This window comes from Nyctibius grandis, chromosome 1, assembly GCF_013368605.1.
Source record: "Nyctibius grandis isolate bNycGra1 chromosome 1, bNycGra1.pri, whole genome shotgun sequence".
Classification (NCBI taxonomy): domain Eukaryota; kingdom Metazoa; phylum Chordata; class Aves; order Nyctibiiformes; family Nyctibiidae; genus Nyctibius; species Nyctibius grandis.
The window spans coordinates 119,355,210-119,376,341 of NC_090658.1; the positions used below are offsets into that span (position 1 = coordinate 119,355,210).

General features: G+C 36.8%; 1 protein-coding gene across 1 annotated transcript in view; it reads right to left on the reverse strand.

Moving 5' to 3' along the window:
- The window catches only part of NBAS (NBAS subunit of NRZ tethering complex), a 185,009-nt gene that overhangs the window by 160,868 nt on the left and 3,009 nt on the right, over window positions 1–21,132 (reverse strand). The window contains 10 exon segments of the mRNA XM_068424707.1: window positions 4,163–4,228; window positions 5,038–5,176; window positions 13,020–13,118; window positions 13,232–13,365; window positions 14,135–14,268; window positions 14,686–14,729; window positions 15,855–15,902; window positions 17,004–17,081; window positions 19,390–19,426; window positions 20,056–20,110. Coding sequence (XP_068280808.1) covers window positions 4,163–4,228; window positions 5,038–5,176; window positions 13,020–13,118; window positions 13,232–13,365; window positions 14,135–14,268; window positions 14,686–14,729; window positions 15,855–15,902; window positions 17,004–17,081; window positions 19,390–19,426; window positions 20,056–20,110 — 834 coding nt within the window.

The window sequence follows — 21,132 nt, forward strand, 5'->3', positions numbered from 1 at the left end:
AAAAAAAAAAACACCCAAAACCCCAGACTATTTTTTCTAATTGAGGAAAAAAAAAATCGTACAATCTTCCATCTTGAAAATTTAATATGCTTTAACTTTAAAAAATACTATGCTAAAAGTCAGAATAAGGGTAAAATATCAGTTGTGGCATGGAAGAGTAAAGACAACCTGTATAAAGGAAGAACACTACCATAACACTAACAAATCTTCAGGAACGTGAATTTCTGTATCACACTGTCATACATCAAACAAAATCTCAAAGTGTGGCACTTCTAGGAGAACACTGCAGAGAGCAATGCAGAGCTAGCTGGAGGGAAAACTGCAGGTTGTTCTCAAATCAGCTGTTCAGAGAAAACATTAAGCAACCTCAGTTTTCTACTGTCCTGCCTCTCAAGTCTACCCAAGGATGACTGCTACCCAAAACCAGCTTGGTACAGCTCTTCCTCCCTGGAAACAAACTTTTGGGTGGGCACTATTACAACTAAAAACGAAGAGGCTACAAGACATACATAGATTAATAGATCTTGAAGAAGCACATGGACTTGTGCTTACAGGACACTGAATCCGAATTTAAGAATCTCTTGGGTAACAACAGAGTAAGTAGCAATATGGGGAACATCAGATTAAGTCCATACAGAAGAAATAATTCAACATCCCTAAGTAAACTTCATCAAGGCTATAAAAATTCTTCTCGATGAAGTCTTCCTTCAGCTCTGGATATCTTAAGAGGCAAAATGTACTTCAAACAAAGTATTTTCTTAAGGATTCATGAACTCCCATACAATTACAACTGAATCTATATACTATTTCCACAAGACAGAAGCCTCTAAATAGACACTCAAACTTTAAAGTTAAACTTAGTGTCACTGGCAATGCATAACAGTTTCTGAAAACACAATTTATATTTATACCCCCCATCCTCAACACAACTTCTATGTTTTCAGAAGGATCATGAGGTCTCAGAGCCTAGTCTTCACTGAAAGACAGTAGGATATAGATTTCCCAGATTTATATTGTTTATAAAATCCCATTTTGTTAGTGCAGTTTGTTTTTTAAAACTTCCTAATAAAGATTCAAACTACAGTAATGTTAGAGGTATCCAAGCCTGCAGCTAATCAATTTTTAAGCCAGCATCTGCCTTCTTGGAAAACACTCCAACAAATAAGAAGTACACAAAAGTTAACAGACATCCATATGATTAAGAAGTTTTAATGGAGTTTCTACAGCACAGTAGTGCTAGGTATCATTTGAACATAACGATTCTTTTAGTGTTTGTTTGTTTGGGTTTGTGGGGTTTTTTTATTATTTTTGTTTTATTTCTTAGGCTGTTTTAAGTTCTAGTTATGCCACAGAAACAATGATGATCAAGTAATCTGCTCACTGTGGTACAGTTTGCAGCTGTTGAGAGTACTGATTAAATCCAACCTTAAAATGTGTTTTTAATTAAAAAAGGGAACATTATTAAGGCTTTTTTTAAACCAATTATGAGTTTTTTCTAATACAAATGATTCTTAAGTATTCTCTAATTATACCCTTAAGCAGCTAGAGTACTGCAATCTCTGTTACAGTTTGCCAAGGAATCGTATGTGCCTACTAATGCCAATTCTTTCTTTATAAATCAAGTTGCGTGCACAGGGGACAAAGAACAAGAGACTGCTGAAAGACTTAGAAACGTATAGCTAAAATATATAACCCATTCAGATAAATAGTCAGTGGTATACACCACGGATCTTACCAAGGGTTAAACATTTACTCAGTAGTCAGTAATAATTCTGTTGCTGTTAAATTTAGATGTTGGGTGGCCATTAAAACATTCAAATTTACCACTCAAGCATTATTACCTATAGAGATTAATCAGTCATTTGGCAAAGCAGGCAATGCTGCCTCAGTAAACAGCTTGTCAACTTAAGGGAACTGCAGAACAAGACACCAAAAACCTCAGCAGGTTGGCACTTCACATTTTATAAGTGTCATTTAAGTCAGCAGCTATAAGAATCAAATCCCAATATGGCTAGTTCCGATATACAAGTCCTCTTGCTGCTGTGCCTGTCATACACTAACACTGTCGCTAATTTCCCACTAAGAATATAAACTATACCGCACATGTTTAAACCATAATCTCTGAAATTGGATTAAAACATTCAAGGATGAAATACAATTTCTGCTTTTCTTTGTAAATTTAGTATTGGCAAGTACAGTGAAGCTGAAGTTTAGTACAGCTACACTCAGTACTAGCCTTCCAGTAAAAAAAGTTGACTTCAGCTTTCTCTTTTATATTTTCAGTGAAGGAAATAAAATATCTCCCCATTCCACCTTTGAGATAGATTCAGAAAGATTTGTTTTCCCCTTCCAACCAAGCATGCAATTTCTTCTTTTAACCAGTCACCTAAAAATCCCAAAAACCTATTAATGTCATTTCCAACGTCCATATAACTTCAGACCACCCATTTTTCCTCTCAGAAGGATACAGTGAGGGTGGTAGACAGATTCTTTACTGTTCTTTCCTTGTAAAGCAAAAGAAGGGAAAACAGATCTTTTTTACAAGGAAGGAAAGGGGGACAAAAAAAAAAAGGATCAAACAATGGCTACACACAACTAGTAGACAAGAGATACGAGAATGTGGTGCAGTACTGCGTGGGTAGCTCTCCTAAGGCATGTAGAAGAAAGCCACAAGCACTGTGTGCAAAGCCTTAGAAATAAAGAAAGCACACACCTACACCTCAGCATGACGCTCAAGATTTAACACTCACTTATTCAGGGGAGATGAGAATACAAGACCCATACCCAGGTTTGTTAAGAACAAGTTGATTCTGATCAGCAGTTTCATTAGGTTCGCAGGTGTCCTGGTAGTAGAAGTTTGACCCATAATATACCTTTGAAGCTACTTAGCAAAATGTTTCCATAGTATCTCATAACAGGCTGTAAAAATTAAGTCTTTGTGTCTGCCCTATTTAAGCCATGACTGATTAGAGTTCACTCACTTTTTCTTCCCCCCATTGTATGAAAATTTTGGGCTATAAGGTCAGGTGGGGTTTGTTTGTTTTATAGTGGGAGTGGGGTAGTGCAGAAGGCTCGGTTTTGGAGTTTCTCTTTTTTCTGTCTTGGGTGCACGCTTGAGAAACATTGTCACAATCTACTCTCTTCTTGTAGCATATATAACACACCTAACGTGCTATGATCATTACATTTGTTAACAAATAACTATGTGGCTTTTTACACCTTCCTTTTTTTGTGCCCAGGTGGCCAAGAAGGCCAATGGCATCCTGGCCTCTATTAGGAATAGTGTAGCCAGCCGGTCTAGGGAAGGGATCGTCCCTCTGTACTCCGCACTGGTGAGGCCGCACCTTGAATACTGTGTCTAGTTCTGGGCCCCGCACTTCAAGAAAGATGTTGAGGTGTTGGAGCGAGTCCAGAGGAAGGAGACCAAGGTGGTGAAGGGTCTGGAGGGCATGACCTATGAGGAATGGCTGAGGGAGCTGGGGTTGTTTAGCCTGGAGAAGAGGAGGATCAGAGGTGACTTTATTGCAGTCTACAACTACCTGAAGGGAGGTTGTAGTGAAGTGGGAGTCAGCCTCTTCTCCCAGGCAACTAGCGATAGGACAAGAGGACATAGCCTCAAGCTTTGCCAGGGGAGGTTCAGGTTAGACATTAGGAAGAATTTCTTCTCAGAAAGGGTTATTAGACATTGGAATGGGCTGCCCAGGGAGGTGGTAGAGTCACCATCTCTGGATGCGTTTAAGAAAAGACTGGACATGGCACTTAGTGCCATGATCTAGTTGACAGGGTGGTGTCAGGGCAATGGCTGGACTCGATGATCCCAGAGGTCTCTTCCAACCTGATTGATTCTGTGATTCTATGATTCTTTTTGATTAAGAACATACATTTAATATTGAACTCTACATCTCTAGACCTGTTCCTGCCAGTATGCTGAAAATCTAAGATTCAAGCTTCAGCAGATGAATTAATTGGATTCTTGAAAAAGCAAAATAAATGGCAAGCTACTCCATTTAAAGCTAAAAGCTTATTATTTTTGATAAGTTTTATAGAAATGTTAATTAAGTTGCATAAATTAAAAACTACTTTGAATCAGTCTCTCAGACAGTCATTAATGGACAATTATGTTAGTAAAATACATTTCTGAGGTAGACCTAGACCTTAATACCTGTTCTGTTCCCCGTCTGCTGTAAAATCTTAAATTCATAATCCTTAATAATCCTCTTCTCTGTGCCTATACGAACAGAAACATATCATACAATGAAAGACAATCTCATACATTGCTTTACGCACCAAAAACTAAGTCGTACCTAAAGTACTAAAACAACTCTGCAGGATTCTTTGAACTTCCATAAGACTGCCTATTTCAAAATAATGTAAGGATAATAAAACACAGTTTTTATAACTTTGCCCATTTTGTTAGGTATGAATCATGCCACAGAAAAGCACTACCCATTTGCAATAAAATTAACAGATTGCTTTTAATACTAAGCAATACCTATATAAGAGTAAATACTGGAATTTATCCCAGTATACTGTAAATTGATTTTAGTATATCCACAAAGTAGTTGTTAACAAATGAAACATTTACTTCTACTAGAAGCAAAAGAAATCAAGAGTCAGGCTTAAACTGAAACACTTAAATCAGGTGTGCTGCCTTTTGTTATGAAGTAATAAAAAGACAAAAATAACAGGAATTTTTTCCAACAAAGACAGGTAACATATCCCAGTATACAACTAAGGAGTTTGTATATTTCCATGCTACAACTTTGTTGTCGTTGTTGTTTCTTCTTGTTTTGGCGTTTTTTAAATCCACAAGTGGTAATCAAGAACTTAAAAGTTCAAATCATACTACAGAAAAAATAAAAGTAGATAGATGCTTGGAGGGGAAGAGATAACTTATCAGAAGTTCACATCATAGCTTAGAAAACAGCAAAACATTGCATTCAATTCTTCTTTCAAGAAGAGATTCACATTGAACTTCCAGTTAGATAATTCTTCCAGCAAGAATATTCATCCAGTAAAACGAGGAAACATACTTACTGTTCTAATGTCATCTTCGTAACTAGTGACCTGTTTATAATGGGGAGAGCCTGACAGAACTCTCCAAGCAGATATCCCACAACCAGTTGCTTTAGACACTCCATCTTCATCTGTTTCACAGCCTCCTACAAGCAGGAGTCTGTAAAACATATAAAGGAATATTATGGTTTCATGTACTGCCACATAAATGTTCTTTTAAACTGCTATAGATCTGACAAGACAATTAGCTCGCAGTAACAAAAAGACTAAATATATTAAGATACCTAATAGTCCCAATAACCTTTAAACTTCAGGGTGTTTATTCAGAGACAAAAAGATTTAAATATTACTGAGTAACACTTGTTATTTGTGGCATTTATCCCCATCCATTCTCATATCTAGCTTTCCAAATAAGGCATAATTCCCAAGATGTCTGGCTACAAATTTGAGTTTCTCCCCTAACCTCAAAGAATGATAACCAATTACAGCTTAAGCTTATGAAAAGTTCTGGTCATTCTGTTTAAGCATTCAGTTTCCATTTATTCAGATGTGGTACAAAAGCTATTTCTCTTTTACTGAGGAACCAAATGTGTCAAGGTTTTTCAATTTTGTTTTCTAAAGCCACTCCACAAATTATAAATGTGCATGCAATAATTTCATTACACACAGTAGATGATATTTTAAAAAATTTGAGGGAAGTTAACAATTATTGCTGATAACCACTGAAATGTATCAAAATGTCTTCCTTTGAAGCCCTTTCACCTTATTAACAAGCAGTTTTATATTTAACTGATTATTACTTTGACAAAACTTTGAAAACAGATGTCTAAATTTGTTTGAAAGCACCACTTTAGTGAACAACCCATCAAAAAGTAAAGTATCTGCAAAAAAGGCACAGATTGGAAAAGCCAGAAGTTCAGTGCTGAGAACACTCCTATATCAATTTTCAAAGTCTGCGTTACTCTTGAAATGCTCTACCACCTAGTGGCTGATGCTCACACAGCTCTCAGCTGTGGTTTCAGTGTATTTCAAAACATTTCCTGCAAGAGTCAAGTGGAAGAATAAAAAAAAAAAAAAAGGAAAAAATTTTTTCCCTTCCACATCTAATCCCCTTCAAGCGGTCAGTAAAACTTATTTAACATTCCCAGGTCTCATGCTATTCACAAACATACAGCAAGATGACTGTATCATGGATACATCATGTAAGCATCATGGATGCTTACAGTTTGTTAAGGTTCTTAAGAGTTTTAGTTGTTTTGTGGTATAAAGAGTTTCCTAAGACAGCAAGACAGAAATCACTTTCACCATTTTCCCCAAAAATAGCAATAGGAGAACCCCAATCTACCATCGTAATTAACAGAAAAATAGGTAATTTTGCATTGTTCTTATGATCAGAAAGCAAAGCATAGCACAGCTAAGAGTAATGACTTCTCCCTTAAGGAGGTGCTGTTTAACTTTAGAATATGTAGTTTCTGGCTGAGCATCCATGACACAGTGGTTTCTCGCTGCAGTATACCAAAAAGAAACCGTGTTATCATTTAAGGAACAAATGGATTCCTATCAGAATCAAGGAAATCCACCATGAGTAGCACAGAACATATTTCAGACTCCTTAAAACTGCTAACCTGAACAGCATGTGGCAGTAAATGTACTTCTTGAGTAATTAGCACACATTTTTTGCAGCAATAACATAGGAAAAAAAAAAGCAGACACAAAATTCACCTATTATAGCCTTCCAGCAGATACTCAGCAAAGCAATTGGGTTATGAAGATGACAACAATTAGCAAAGCATGGTATTAGACAGTCAGTGAGAGAACTCCAACACAGACACAGCAAGGGAGGACTGTACTTCAGCATTATGTAGATTGCAGAAGAAACTTCACTATAAATACTACTTGTTAAACAGAGAATACGACTGTTGCTCAGTAAGCACAGCAATCCCAGTATTAAAATACCAAAGAACTCCTACAGTGCATACCTCTTTTCTGAACAAGCTAGTCATACAAGACTGCATTAAGCCTCTTATGCAACAAACTTTACATCTTAAATGAACCCAAGTTGCTTTACATTTTAACAGCTTCCAATCAACACCAACTGTTTGGTTTTGATACTGGTTGTTCATTCAGGTCAATTAGTTGGACAATCTTCAAGTAAATATTTGGATAGGAACTCAAAGGAACTTTAGTAAGACACCACTTTAACCCAAAATACCAGTACAAGTACTTTGTTCTGCAAGTCATACTAAGCACAAGCTTGATCTGAGGATGTCTCTGGTACCAGGACTCTTAAAGACTACAGGGGTTCATTAAAAATAACAATAATGGAAAGGCAGTTATTCAAAACCAGAGTATTTAAGCAATTCCATATTCAAGAAATTGAGGAAATCAGAAGCAACGAGCAAGACAACATAACAAGTTTAATTTCATTCAACACCGGGACATCAACAAATACTAGAAACTACTTGAACAGTCTGTTACTCCTTCATGAAGGAAGTGTCTGTAACTGAGGAAGGCTTGGAGAGAAGAACATCAATCGTTCAGGAACATGGAAAACAATAACACATGAGGTACAGCCACCACTAAACACCACTGTTCTCAGAACTACACAAAATATTTTAATACCAAATTTTCTGCTGATTACTTGGGAAAAGTGCACTTGGGAAGAGAAAAATTTCACAGATTAAATGCTACACATTTAATAGTCCATTTGTTTGTTTCCCTTCTGCATATTTTTTATTTTCCTTCTCCCTGACGTTTCTGTTTTGCAACTTTGCCTACGATCGTTCTACCAGAGAAGCTTGACACTCTGACGCTGATCAAAGAACATTAGAGCTGCACCCAACTCGTACAAAAGCCATCTTTTAGACATGCTACATAGTTCTTCTAGGAAACTTCACTTAAAAACAAGGAAGTAACAAGTTTTCAAATATCTTGCAGCACATACCTCTACCAAACAAACTTTCAGCAGAGACAGAGCACACCACATGAAATTCTTGTAACAGCTCAAGTAAGTATTTTGCTCCAAAACCTATCTACCCTGTTGTACATGATGCAGTTTATGTCCATTTTAGCTAGTCAAGAATAAACGTGTTAGGGTACTCACATGTGAGCACGCAGTCTAATATCAGTGAATGTGAAATCACATCTTAAAACACTAAAAGATGTTGGCAAGGTCAATCATTATGTGTAAAGTGTGAATTTCCTAACTTTTTTTTAGCATGGAAAGTAAGTTTCAAATGTGTCTCTTTCACAGCCTGACCATAAGGAAAGCTTTAAACAAAAATAAAATTCAAAATCAGTAAACAATAACTTCATGAAATCACTACAACACAGCTGTCAATTCCTATTCCTCACTATCAAGAGACAGTATGCATAATCTTCTGGAAGATTCATTTATTTATAGTCTTGTCCATCCATAGGCACCTAAATTCTTCCATAAGCTCCAGCTTCCATTGAAACATGCCACTGAATTTACAATTTCAACAGCAGCAGTGACTAGAACTCTATTACAATTGACCACGCTGTGCCGGAGGTGACTAAGAGACAAATAGTAGCACAAAGACCAAGTGAAGAATTGTGAATAATAGCGACAGCAGTAGCTTCAAAACCGCCTGAACGAGCTCTCAAAAACTCCATCAAGATAAATCTTTTCAAAGAAATTTTGGGAAAACTGTCACATACAGTGCAACACGTTTATAATTCAGATGTATCTTTTAGGATAAACGAAACTCAATGACAGCTGGAATGAAGACGTCATATCACACAAAACACGCAACCTCAAGACAAAGAGCCTTTTCCCCGGACTGCAGAGAAATTCATCATGGCAGCACGTACTTAAAATTTCAAAAAGCTTTTCAGAGAGTAAAATGCAATAGCAGGGGCAGAAGCTATTAAGATGAATAACACAACTGGCATCAAAAGAAAATGAAAGGTACTCTTGAGAGCCTCAGCAAAGATCTGCCCTTGTTTACCTATTATTTTTTCAGGACTAGACAGGAGATGACTCCAGAATAACAAGTTGACAGGTAGACAGCAACAGGAGAAGTTTTTTTCCTGTTTACCATTTTTTTTTAAGTTAGTCTCAGTCTGAAGAATAAGATGCCATGTCAACAACTTTTTTTGTCCCAGTAATGTGAAAAACTCCTTTTCCTGGGCAAATACTTGGGTTCTTAAATCACACCATATCAGCTGTAGTTTTATGCCACTCCAGACGGTTCACAAAGCAACAATAACTTAACATATGACATTTAATAGTAACTCCCTAGAAGGGAAAGTTTTGTCTATCACGCTGTTATGGACATCAAGATCAATGCAACATCTTTTAGTACTTAAAATGTTAAAATCTTAATTAATTTTTGTTCTTGCATATGTTTTCTACACAGAGCACAGGTAGCATACAGCAGTTTGTGCAGCAGTTTCTGGGCTCTGTTTCTAGATCCTCTTAAACTTCTACATACTTCTGGGATCATCGGAGGACTCCTTGGAAGTCTTTGAGGAACTTCACGATGCCTGCCATTGCCAGGAAGAGCTAGCTAGCAGGCTCTAGAAGCTTTTAGCAAGGTCTGCCAGCTGTTCCTGATCAAAGGGTTCTTTGTGCTTTTGTTCCAGCTCACTCTTGCTTAGTAAGGGTCAGGAACCCTTTCAACAATTCCTAGAAAAACACCTAGGTAAGTGCCAGGCCTAGAGCACTGCCATTGGATTCAGCATTTTGCACAGCAGTTTGCAGAAAATGATGTCCAGAAACTCTCTCTGTACACGTTCTCAGCAATTCTGGTAATGCGCTGCCAGGCTCAGTCCCCAGCACCGCTGGGGCAGCTACCCCAGCACATCAGAGGCCTTGACACAGACCACACTCCTAAGGGATGACACAGATGTGCAGGTCTTGGACTGCAGGGACATGGCTCCAAGCAACCCGCTCTAGTTGACCCTGCTGTGAAGGGGAATGGATTAGATGATCTTCAGAAGTTCCGCCAGTCTCAAAAAAATGGCTGCCCTTGCAGCACCTTAACTGTACTCTATTTCAAAGGTTTCTACAAAGTTGGGCTGAAGAAAACTAGTATAATACTCGTCTCAAGAACAGCAAGTTCAGTTGAGGCATCCAAGAAAAACTTGAGACTTCTACACAATTCTTCACTCATCAATTTCGGTACAACAAGCAAATTCCAGCTGAATCTAAAACCCTTCATCTCCTATAGTCATCACAAATTTTAGGCTCTAATATCAAACATTTTCTGTAGCAATTGCAGATAACCCTGAAGTAAGACATTCAGCTCCAGATTAAGATACTCAAAATAAGCAGGTGTTGAACCTCCCATTAGAGCCTACAGAGAGCTCACATTGAAGCAGATATTTGTCAACTAAAGTGCACCATAAATTCCATCATAGGTGAAAGCTGGATCACATAAGAAAACCAACATTAGGCATCTAAATTAAGGCATATAACACTTTTCAACAGCAGTGAAACTCATTATTAGACTTTTTCCCAAAGCTATTGTTTCAAGTTTTCCTACAGATTCAGACACATTCCCTACTGACATATTCTCTTCATAATTATCATACATCTACTTGAAAAAATTAAGCATATTAAGTTCTTAAGTGCTATTTTATTGCACTGTAATAGGTAATAAGCAAATACATAGTAATATAGAGTGCAGTAAGTCAAGACTTACAAGACCAGTATAACTTCACCATCTGAAACTAAATGAAATGAAAGAAAACATAAGTTGGACTTGTCACTTTGTGCTAAGTGATCAAAGTTCACATTACTAAAAATGAAAACTTTGAAGTGTTCATATGTATCTAGAATTTTCTTTAATGCACAGTTTAAGAAAACTGCCTCCCTTCGAATCCTTCTGGGTTTTTCTTTTTGGATAACAAGACAATTTCAGCAAGACTCTGCTCACTAATTTAGAGTTCTCTAATGTCAAATTTAGAAGCTTTCTACCACAGAGTAAATTCAAAACAGAAAAGACTTGCCTACATAAAGGGCAAAAATGTCAGTTCTTTCTGCTTTCCATCCATTCCACCCAATTGTGCATTCTTGTAAGTATCAATTTTTCACCTTTACTAAGCAAGTCAACTGGCTGCACACAGCAGGAGACACTACGATCATAGAATACTCCACCTGACTTTTTATTTTCATGGAATAAGTCATAATATTTCCTAGTAAAAACAAGTAATTTCTGAACGTGTACGCCTCACACATTACACAAACTTACTACTTCAGCAGCAGCTATAACAACATCTTTTCATGTACAGAAAGGGCATTTCTCTCCCTAGAAAATACGGAATATAGACAACAAAAAAAATATGCCAGCCATAAGCTTCCATAAAAAGATAACTTTAATTACTAATATTCTGAATTAACTGTTCTAAACACAAACCAGGATTGTCTCCTGCTCTTTTACTGCACACTAACATCAAGTTCTAAAAATGTTAACCTAAGATCTTATAAGAACAGCAGAAAAAATAAAGCTATTACTTCTCTTGGAGGTAGGAGGAAAGAAGGAAAACATAACTTGATATTTTTGTCTTTTTTTCCCCTCTCCTCTTTTAAACCTCTATGGCAAGAGGTTGCCATTAGCACACACAAAGCAAAGTCCATACTATTTGGCTGACAACTATGCCAGCTGATTTTCTATGTATTTTGTTGTTAATGGGTTCATCCATTGTAAGAGTTTAACAGTTCTGACACCATTTACTCAGAAACTCACCAAAAATGAAAAGCAAGAACATCCATCTATTATAATTGCCCAAATAATTATTTGACCATCCTTTGAATATTAAGCAATATTCTTCACAACACTCACTCTTATAATTAATCTACTTCCTAATACCAGGAGCAAAAAAGATAACTTCGGAAACAAGTGCCAAGAACCATTAACCCTGGTCTGATCAAAGGAAAAAATGAGTAGGTTCTGTTGTCTGGTCAGATAGTGCTACCAGAGCTCCATAACCCACACCTATTACCTCAAAACTCTAGATTTAGTATACTGAGTATTAATTATGTGGAATTACTAGATATGACCTAGGTAGAAAGAAGAAGTCATACTCAAAATTAATCTCTCAAAGCAATAAGCTAGAAGAACACTACTTCTCACTAATAACCATTTTTTTCCTAAGATAGATAGGACAGCTCACTTAACACTGAAGAATGAGAACAGCCTTTTAAACAGTGAGCTTCTTCTGGTATTCTATAGCCAAGCCTCATCTCCATTTAAAACAATACAGTAATATAATATATTGCACTGACAAATTCAATCCTAGTAGACCTAATAGAAGAAAAATATCTAGAAGGAAGTTTAGTTGCTACAACTGAAGAGAAATAGAAAAGTAAGTTGCTGAGTTTATCTTGCTATATAACAAGTAGATATTAAAAAGGTAGACACATTTTTAACATAAGCAATTGGCTAATCATGACCTATTTCAGCTACATCTGGTTCAAGACCAGGCAGTCAAATAGTCCATCTTTCAAGTCTGGTAGCTGTACCCAAGACATTATTAATAGAGAAAACTCACCACAAGACAACTCCAAATACCAAAACCTGGGAGTTCCAGTCAGAACACTAGGGAAAATGGGCTGGCTAACAAGTCCAGAAATCAAATCCAGACAGAAAAAAAAAAAAAAAACCAACACACAAAAAAAAACACAAACAAAACAAAACAACAAAAAACACAACTTATACATCAGTCTTTACACCCATCAAATTCAGAAACATCTTTTGAAGATATTCCTGACATTCTAAAAATGCTGCTTATGCAAGGCACTCGAACAGTAAAGGACATAACTTGATTTTCATTATTCCAGCAGTAAAGTGAGATCACCAACTAGGGCTTCTTTCATACATACATTGATACATGACTTGTTATTACCAATTCACTAAATATCTATATTAAAATAGATTTTTTTTCTCCCTCTCCTTATCCAACACACTGCAACGTTTATTTTGCCACTTTTGTTCATCATTTCCATATTATTGGTAGGTAGGAAACAGAACACTTACCTGTGACCAGGATGATAAATGACAGTAGTTATTCCACGGGCATAATGGCTGCTAAAGCTGAAACTATGACTTTCTTGAAAGCTTTGATTTGTTCCAACACTAAGAGGGAAAAAAATACATACATTATTTCAGATCTATTTGCTTTAAAGAGTGGAAAGAATTCCTTTGAAGTTCACTGCACCTTCTCAAAGCAAGTCAAAATTTATGCTTACCTTACAAGGTAACTTCTCAGTTCTCCACGATAATTAACAACAAGCAGTTCAGCTGACCATTGGGCACTTGCTTTGTATTCTAGAAAGATCAATCCAGCAATAGCATAACTCAGATCTCCTGGAAAACTTGCTGTCTTTACCCAAAAATGCAGACAGACATTGAGAGAGAAAGGGGATTAAAAAAAAAAAAGTATCTTCATTACTGAAAGAACTAGGAAGTTAAATTTACTATATTGTATAAAAATATATTAAAAAAATAAAGTTTCATAGTTTGTATTAGTAACAAAATACACTTCCTTTTATCTTGATTTTAAAGAAATTTTATTAGTATAAAGTCTTTAAAGACAACATGCTAAGGAAATACACTTGATCCACCTTTCCAAATTAGTTTAATACAACCTTTGACTATGCGAAATATAAAATATATTGTGTGGGGCAAGCCAACAGCAATGATGTATTCTTATACGAAGAAAAAAAATCTTCATATTGCTCTATCAGCAATATTTCTTGATTTATAAGTCTCTGCGTATAAACCGGAGATTTGTAATCTACTACTACAAATTGTAATTATCTGCACACATACTAATTAGGTGATTCTATACTTTCACAATCTGATGTGCCTGTAGATCTAGCACAATTCTAAGAAAAATAAAAGATAAAGATCCTGACTAGATACAACAGCACAAAGGATATGCTTTGCAAGCGCTACACATGACTTAAGTTTAACTATAATATATCCATCATATAATAAACACTCCATGGTACATTTGTGCATGGTATTCATACTGTAAGGCTTTATATCAAAGCAAGCCATGATTAAAAAAAACACCAAACAGTGGAAATTACCCTTTACCCTTACAAAAAGTTCTCCTATATTCATACCTAATGTAAGAGAGCACTTACCGGTGAAATGACCAAAAGCTCACTACCCATTAGGTCAAACACTCTCACTGTTCCAGTGCTTTCAGCATAAGCAAGTAACGTACAATCATGACTCCATGCCACTCGCCTCCACTGAGGGTTAGGATCCTTTGGCACTATGAAAAGGAAGAAAGTTATTAAAAAGTGAAATATAAACATAATCCCTTAAACAGAACAAAAAGTCAACTGCATCAAAAAATGCAGGCTGCCTATCCTCGTTACAAGCTTATCTCAGAGGAGGAAAAAAAACCAAACACACCCCCTCCGAGACCTGCTATGTCTCCCAAACCCATTAATTTTAACTATCATTTTATTTCAGATTCAGGTTTTATATGTTAATCATCATGAAAAGAAGAGGGGTAGGGAGGGTAATGGAGATAGTCACAAAGCAAAATTATTAATAGATTCTTCACAATGCTTTTAAGAAGTTACAACATTATCTTTAAAGTAAACCTACATCACCACTTAGCAATGCATGAATAATAAACAATGATGACACTAAGTAACAATGTAGAGGTTGCCATATTGTGTACCTTGACATTTTCCAACTATAGATCCAAAGTCATCTTTTGCAGACCTGCAGAAAAAAGACTCATATGGATTTAAATAAGAAAAAAAACACTATTCAATTTTCCAGAACAAACAGAACATTATAAAAATACTCTAAGTGCACAATTCAAAGGCCTGTGTGTATTTAACTACTCGTTCAAAAAGGCAGATAGTAGCCTTCACCCTTTGGCAGCTACAGTAATTAACAATAGTATTTTAGGAAACCCTCCTCCCAATGCATAAATACTAATATCCCTCATTTAGTAGTAATGCTGTTCAAAATAGGACAACAGAATTTCAGAACTTCAGCATGTAACTTTAGAAAAAATAAACTAGTCAGTATTCTCTAGGTTACAATTTTAGAAACAATGCAAGAATATAGTTACATTAATACAGCTGAAACACGAGATTTATTTTATATTTTATAAGCTGACATTTATGGTGTTCACACCACTTCTGATTGAACAATTTTCATACACTTGCTTCTTTTACATATAAATAGAAGGTCTGACCTTCTAGCAAATGGATTTTTGTGAAGCAAATAAACACACTCAATCAAGATCCGTTCTACAGCTAAACGTGTTCTTGAACTAGAAAAGGAGAGATTGTTGTTAGAGAGCAGAAGAGAAAGGGAAAGCATCAGTCTTTACGGCAATCCACATTACTCGTAAAACAAGGTGAAGTATTATACACGCCAGCTACTCTACAGGGAAGCAGAATACTAGCTCCTTGTCCGATTTATTAGGAGAGAATTTCTAGGGGGAATAGAAAGACAAAGGTTAGAAAGACCATGATTCGGGTTTAGTATTTTGAAGCATTTTGACTTTTTCTTTCACATTTTGAAAAGAGAGAGATACAGATAGAGAGGTATATAAATTTGTCTATAATCTTTATAACTGGGGGGGGGGGGGGGTTTGAAGGTGGGTGGGTTTTTTTTTAAGTGGGGAATGACCAAAAACTAAGAAGAAACAGAAAGCTTCTACTTTCTAAGTGATAATATATTTTAAGTTTATTCCATAGATTACTTTCACAATATATAACATTCAAAAAAAACCACAGAAAAATCTTTAAAAGTACAGTTAGTAAATGACTAGAAACACTTTCTCTGAACTCCACAACTGTGGTCATGAAGCAATAGAGAATACCAAGTTACCTGATTTCTACACATTGGTCTTGAACAACTGCCAATAATTTACCATTGCTGAAAGAGAAAAATACAGGTGTGAAAGTTCATTTAAAGTGCAGTCCTTACAGAACGTGCATCAGAGCTCTAGGTGCTTTTCTGCAAGGTTAGAAATAAATTTCCTCTTTCATAAATCAAAACAAATTGGGAAATATCAATTTTTATAAAAAAAAAAAAAAAATCAGTGCTATAAGATTCCCTTCATGTAACCGAAATGTATCTATATTCTTCTCTAGTAGCACTGAGAAAACAGAAATAATGTCTAAAATCTTGCTGCAAGGGAGGTCAGAATCAAGTGTTGTTTATGGATAATTTTATAACAGCAATATCTAAAACTATATATTGCTTTATCTGGAATAAAAAACTACCATACTTCAGTAAGTTACGTTGTCTCCTTAGGAGCAGGTCTCCTGTCTTTGTACCTAACACACAACATTGCAACATGCTGTGCGTCACAAGGGATCATCACTGCCCTCAAAGAATCACCATCTCTCTCAACAGTGAAGAGCTCTTACTGAACCACTGATCATATTCAGTGATAATACATAATAAACTAAAACATTCCATACTACTTTCATGTCATTAAATCATTTTTCTGTACATATTTATGCTCATTTTTAAAAGCCAGTGATCTCACTGATGCTGCTAAAATTACTGCAGAATAGCTGGTTCTAGCCTTGGAATTCTCACTTCTCCTCTATACATACAGTAACAGACAAGTCTTGAAGGTATGCATTCACTTTCCACAAATACTAAAATAAGCAATTTATATTACATATCCTGCCAAGTTATAGGTCTTTAACTGATCAAATTCAGGACTTGAGTTTGAGAACGATTGCACTGCAAGTCACTTTGCCTCAAAAGCTAGAAGGACATTCAGACCTGAATGAGAGATGCATTAAATGAAGGGAAGCAGGGTGGAAGGCCCTAGGCAGCAGACTGACCTTTCTTTCCCAAGGCCTGTGAAAGCCTCCAGTATTTCTCTTGAACAAAAGCAATAACATGACTTTAGAACAATAGTAACTCAGCATTGTTACCAATGGGATGGCGGGGGGGAAGGAGAGGTAGCATTAATACATTCATTACTGCCAAAAAAGGAGAAGCACGTAAGCCGGTTACCTTGCAAGTACTAGGTGCCAGTTGATCTGCTTACTAATTAGATGAACCAGGCCAGCGGGCAGAGAAAACTTTGCAGGGCTGAAATAACAAAAACATTAGGCTAAATCAGAATGCACATCTAACAAAAGCAGTGCCTGAGATACACGTGCCAGCTGACTTATGCTTTAAGGCAACCATCAATCACCTGGGAGGTTTTAGCAACTAAACTAAATCAACACTGTACCCTGCCAACAATGAAGGCTAACAACATCCTTGTTTTTATTAACAGAATAAACCCACATATTAAGGAAACTGATTATTTACTCATCACTCTTTATACTCTGGTCAGCAGCCAGTTTTGGGCCCCCCCCCCCTCATTACAAGAACACCACCAATAAACTGGAGAGCCACCAAGATGGTCAGGGGACTGTAGCACTTGCCCTATAAGGAGATGCTGAGGAAAATAGATGGCCTCTATTAGGAATAGTGTAGCCAGCCGGTCTAGGGAAGGGATCGTCCCTCTCTACTCGGCACTGGTGAGGCCACACCTTGAGTACTGCGTCCAGTTCTGGGCCCCGCACTTCAAGAAAGATGTTGAGGTGTTGGAGCGAGTCCAGAGGAGGGCGACCAAGCTGGTGAAGGGTCTGGAGGGTCTGACCTACGAGGAATGGCTGAGGGAGCTGGGGTTGTTTAGCCTGGAGAAGAGGAGGCTCAGAGGTGACTTTATTGCAGTCTACAACTACCTGAAGGGAGGTTGTAGTGAAGTGGGATAGGACAAGAGGACACAGCCTCAAGCTTTGCCAGGGGAGATTCAGGTTGGACATTAGGAAGAATTTCTTTTCAGAAAGGGTTATTAGACATTGGAATGGGCTGCCCAGGGAGGTGGTGGAGTCACCATCTCTGGATGTGTTTAAGAAAAGACTGGACATGGCACTTAGTGCCATGGTCTAGTTGACAGAGTGGTGTCAGGGCAACGGTTGGACTCGATGATCCCTGAGGTCTCTTCCAACCTAGTTGACTCTGTGATTCTGTGAATTGCACTTGTTTAGTCTGGAGAAGGGAAGGCTTCAGGGGGACCAAACGGCAGTTCGCTGACACCTAGGAGGTTACCACAAAGATGGCAGCCACTGAGGTAGATGGCAGGAGGACAAGAAACCATGATCAACCCTTTGGTGGATTTGGCAGTGCTAGGTTAATGGTTGGACTCAATGATCTTAAAGGTTCTTTCTAACCTATATGATTCTATGATTCTAAAAGAGAAGAGGTTCCAAGATGACATAAGGAAGAGAACTCTTCACCATGAAGACAGTCAGGCACTGGAACAGGCTGCCCCGAGTCTTTGGGATCTCCATCCTTTAAGCTTTTCACAACCTAGCTGGACAGAGCCCTAAGGAACCTAGTCTGAATTCAATGTTCTCCCTGCTTTTAGCAGGACTTTAAACTAGAGGCTTCCTGTGCTGCTCCCAAATGCTTTTATTAAATACATAAAACCAGCAAATAGAATAAATTGCAAAAGCTAGAAATCAGGCTTTAAATGTGACTACTGGGGGTAGGCAAGAAAAATAAGCTAATTCTGTCTGCAACTGAATCCTTACAACTAGACTTATATGATGGTATGGAGCCCATAAACACCAGCCCTCCCAAAAAACAGGGAGGGGGCATAAAATAAAGTAGAACACCAGCAAGTGTGAAAACAGCATTGCCTGCTGATTTCAAGTACAGTATTGCTTCACAGGGAGCCACATTAATGTCCCTTTCCCTACATCTCAAATCCAACAGAATACCCCTAAAAATGAAGAACTGATATCTTCAAACCTGCCAAGTGCATCAGCAAAGTAGTATAGCTATAGACCTGAAATTCTCCAGGAACACTGTATTTACCCCAATATGTTTCTGGGACCATTTAAGTGCCTTTTGAATCAGAAGTTACATTTATAAATGGCACAAGTGTTGCTCAACTAGTTATCAAGCTTTTTGTATGACAGTTTGAATTGTCAAGGGAAAAAAAAAAAATCTAAATTATTACTCCAAAGGAAGCAAATCCTGCCAAGCCATCATACCTGCCATTGAGGCTTAATCAAAAAAAAACAGCTTGACTTGCAGTATTTCAGTTGGGAACAGGCAGGACAAATATGTGTTTTGAGAAAGATGGATGTTCCAACTGCAAGTTTACTTCGGCTTCTGTTAAAGCGAAAAGTCAAGCTAGTATACACCAGCTCTTTTCTAGATAGGCTTTAGCTGCAACTCAAGTAGTTACAACTTAAACTTATGAAAAGAGAATATTCTCGGACAATATTCTAAACAAGTGTTCAATTTCACTCTCATTAAAAATAACTATTCATCGAATCAAAAAGCTATAAAAATATTACCAAATAAAAAGATTAAGCCCTATTTTCATCAAACCTACCTGTACCATATGTACCGAAGCAAAAATAGTGCAGGACCTATGACAGAAAAAGAGGCAAAAATTACATCTCTAGCGGTTTTAGGACACTCTCCAGCCTACTGCACACAGAATCTCAAAAATTCTCACAAAAGAAAAAGGTGTTAAGGGAAAAACCCTCTATCCTTGGCCAATGAATTCTTATCTTAGAGTAAATGCAAATGGCAGATGAAAAAAAAATCACTACACATTTCTGGAAATTCTACGAGCAATTTCTACTGGACGAAAACGCAATTCAGTTACTGCATAAACCAAGTGTTGAATGGCAATGTAATATAATCAGAAAGTAAAGTTTCCTTATAGAACTGTCTAACTAGCAAACAGCCCAATGCAAGAGCTGATAGAGAAAAAAACCTCAACAACATTTTGCAAAACACAACAGAGCTTCTCAACTTCTTAGATGCATGGTTTATTACTTTGTTCCAATAAGCTAATAGAGACAAGAAAGCTCACAAAAATGACATAAAAATAACATAGCGATACTGATAATCAGAAAACATCTTCCTCAAAACACATCCTGCCCTCTATTTCCATTACACCAGCCACCCTGAAGTGCAGAAATTGTAAATTTTACAAGCAATCCACACATCATTTTTATGAGTCATGAACATAAGAACAAGTCATATTTACCTGTAATTGCTCTAGTGATGATAAACGATGCACCATGTTTTCTGTTGCCTCTTGGCTGCAATTACAATAATGGTCAAACACTATGTTATACGTTTTAACTTAAATACAACATTCATACATATATTCACTGATTAAATTTAAGTTGCCTGCTAGCTTACTAGTTCCTTATGTATTTTCTATTACTTGCAACTTCATATAGTGAGTGATTTAACTGCATAAGCTAAAACAGGCTATAAAGCCAAATATTTTAAGTTCCAAGATGCAATAAACAAAATGTACTACAGATTGTCTATTGATTCAGCTTTGCCTTGATCTTTGGGTAGTAACAAAAGAGATTGACTTCTATCAATATATTCTCTATCATTCTTTCTATGCCAAATGAATGCCAGATTGATCTGTAATGCCCAGAAGAAGTCAAAGCAATTCGTGTTCAGCATATTATGTTAATATATAACTGCTAAGCTACATAAAGACTGTTCATGAAAGTTTCAGAAATATTAAGAAAAACAAAGAACTTCTGAAGAAAAACTTTTTATGTCAATTTGTACTAGGTAGCACAGCCACTCAGATCACCACCTCTACTCCATGCTGTCTCATATAGCCTTTCCAGCAGTCCTGCTCTATTTAAGGTAGAGGGGAACAACTACATTCACTATATAAACATAAGCACTCTCCAAACACAGAAAAAGAAATACAAAACAACATAGGATGTATATTCTTAGCTATAAAAAGAGGTAAAATTATTTGCCAATAAGAAAGTAGGGAAAAGGGATTAAGCTGAGAAGACACGAAAGATAACCAATAAGGAAGGCATCACACACAAATCTTCAAAATAAGCAGCCATGCTCATACTTGTCTAGTGAAAATATTAGAGCACCACCAACTAAGCATTAGGGTAGGTAATGAACGAATTTCCTCTTCCCTTCATTATAGAATACATAGAGCAGATCATTACTTGTTAACTGAAACATTCAGACCTCTCACTCCACGTTATAGATCAGCAAACACTGAAAGACACACATTTATCAAAATTCTGGACTATGTCCATGTTTAAAAAAAACTATTTGGGCTCCCGAA